Genomic DNA, 2,429 nt, shown 5'->3' on the forward strand with positions numbered 1-2,429 from the left:
ATTATAGCAAGTGCCAAGTCTAATTTTTGTGTGGGTGCGGACTTGGATCAATTATACCCACTTACAGAAAAAAAGATGGCGGCGGAGGCAACCCGTATGGGTCACGAACTTTTTGACCGTATTGAGAAGGAGCCCTTTCCAGTTGTGGCGGCCATTAATGGTCTTGCCCTGGGTGGTGGATTTGAATTAGCACTGGCTTGTCATCATCGATTGCTGGCTTCCGATGGGTCGGTGGGATTGCCGGAGTGCTTACTGGGTGTGCTTCCTGGCGCAGGTGGCACCGTACGTCTGCAGCGTCTTACTGGGTTAATGACGGCGGTGGAGTGGATCATGACAAGTGCAGCTGCGAAGGCACACAAGGCAAAGAAGGCGGGTGCAGTGAATGTGGTGATTCCAGCGGAAGACCGTTGGAATGGGGAGGATCGCTTCTTTAATCAAGTACGGCGATGGGTTGGTGGTTTGGTGGATAAACCGCTAAAGCCGTCACGGGGCAAAAACCTCTCACTTATGGATTGTCTTCTGCAGCGTACCTCGATTGGACGAAGGATAATTGGTAAAAAGACAATTGAATCTTTGAATTTAAAAACAAAAGGGAAATACATTGCACAGTACAAAGCATTGGAGGCTGTTTTATATTCCGCTACCCATTCCAATGCGGAGGGTTTTGCCAGGGAACGTGAGGCATTCAGTGAACTTTTGGTGACACCTGAGGCTAAAAATCAGATGGCCCTTTACTTTCTTGATGAAGGTATGAAAAAGAGTGAACGCAAAACGGGAATTCCAAAAGATAAAGTACCTCCTGTGCGAACTGTTGGTGTAATTGGTGCAGGTGTCATGGGATCTGGAATTGTGCACCACTTTGCTAATAAGGGCATACCTGTTGCGGTGAAGGATGTAAAACAAGAAGCCGTGGATAAAGGTATTGAAATGGTACGTGGGGAGTTTGAAAAGGCAATAAAACGAAAGAAAATAACACCCGCCATCATGCAGGAAAGAATGAGAACCGTTAAAGGTGGGACTTCAAGCAGTATCTTTCAAGGAATGGATGTAATTGTGGAGGCCGCAGTGGAGGTGATGGATATTAAAAAAAATATTATTCGGGATTTGGAAAAGGAAGGAATTATCAACGGTAAGAACTTATTTGCCACTAATACTTCTTCGCTCAGTTTAACTGAGATGCAGACGGTATCCAAGTACCCGGAGAACATTGTGGGAATGCACTTTTTTAACCCTGTGTCTAAAATGCCATTGGTGGAGGTGATTAAAGGGAAAAAAACCTCTAAAGAAGCGGCTGCCATTATTTTCAATTTGGCTTTACGGACCGGAAAGAAACCCATTATTGTGCAGGATGCACCAGGTTTTGTAGTCAATCGAATTCTTGGTGTCTACATGGCTGAAGCAGGTCGTCTTGCCGTGGACGACAAGGTTGACCTGGCTCGGATTGATAAGGCCATACTTGATTTTGGCATGCCAATGGGACCATTTCGACTTTTGGATGAAGTTGGACTGGATGTTGCATGTCATGTGGGACCAATTCTAACCGACGGTATCAAGTCTAAACGTTTTGCTGTGGCCTCTGATGTTCAGCGGATGGTAAAGGATAGATACCTTGGCAAGAAGAACAGCAAAGGATTCTACAAATATGATAATAAAGGCAAAGAAGTAGGAATGAACGCTGAAACAAAGAAACATTTCTTTCCAGAAAGTTTACGCAATAAGGACGCAAATGAAATTGTGGACCGTTGTGTCCTATTAATGGTAAACGAAGCCTGCTATATTCTTCAAGAACAGGTCGCCGCAACACCAGAGGATGTGGACATTGGAATGATTTGGGGGACAGGATTTCCGCCATTTCGGGGCGGCCTCCTGCAATACGCAGACCACCGAGGCTTGTCGGTGATTGTGGACCGGCTCCGTCAGCTGCAGGATGTATTGAGGGACGATCGGTTTGCGCCTTGTCCTCTCCTCGAATCCATGGCGAAGAACGACAAGCGATTTTTCCCCAATAGGCCATTTGTGCCGTACAAGGAGCGCAGCGGGATTCCCGCTGTGAAATTTTCGTAGGAAAAAAAATACAAAAGAATATATAAAAAGAAAAAGAAAAGTATATATATATATATATATTGACGCCCAAAAAAAAAAAAAAAAAAAAAAAAGGAGGGCTATGGAGAAGTAAAGCGAAGCAACGAAAGCAACAACAATTGACAGTTTTTCTTTTTTTTTTTTTTTTCTTTCTTTTTTGTTGTTTTACGGGGCCTGAAAATTCAAGGAAGTGTCGAAGGTGGTGTGTCTTGTTTCTGGGGCTGTTGCTTTTTCCCTCTTCTCGCTTTTTTTTTTTTTTTTGATGTCGGGGCGTGCTGATGTTGTTTTGCATGATTTTGCCTTCCTTTTTTTTTTTTGGCTTCAAGGGGCATAAATGGCTGGAAAAA

At 44.1% G+C, this 2,429-nt stretch overlaps 1 protein-coding gene across 1 annotated transcript, besides 4 other annotated features; it reads left to right on the forward strand.

Moving 5' to 3' along the window:
• Positions 1–2,064, forward strand: Tc00.1047053509701.10 (trifunctional enzyme alpha subunit, mitochondrial precursor-like protein, putative; the record flags this gene model as incomplete). The annotated part of the gene is made up of 1 exon (XM_797618.1): positions 1–2,064. A coding segment is annotated over one exon (2,064 nt), but the record flags the coding sequence as incomplete, so codon positions are not given.
• Positions 1–2,429: a sequence feature (heterozygous, Esmeraldo-like haplotype).
• Positions 2,066–2,125: a sequence feature (AT_rich).
• Positions 2,133–2,156: a microsatellite.
• Positions 2,209–2,249: a microsatellite.

The sequence above is a fragment of the Trypanosoma cruzi genome, genomic scaffold (genome assembly GCF_000209065.1).
Source record: "Trypanosoma cruzi strain CL Brener 1047053516405 genomic scaffold, whole genome shotgun sequence".
NCBI lineage: Eukaryota > Euglenozoa > Kinetoplastea > Trypanosomatida > Trypanosomatidae > Trypanosoma > Trypanosoma cruzi.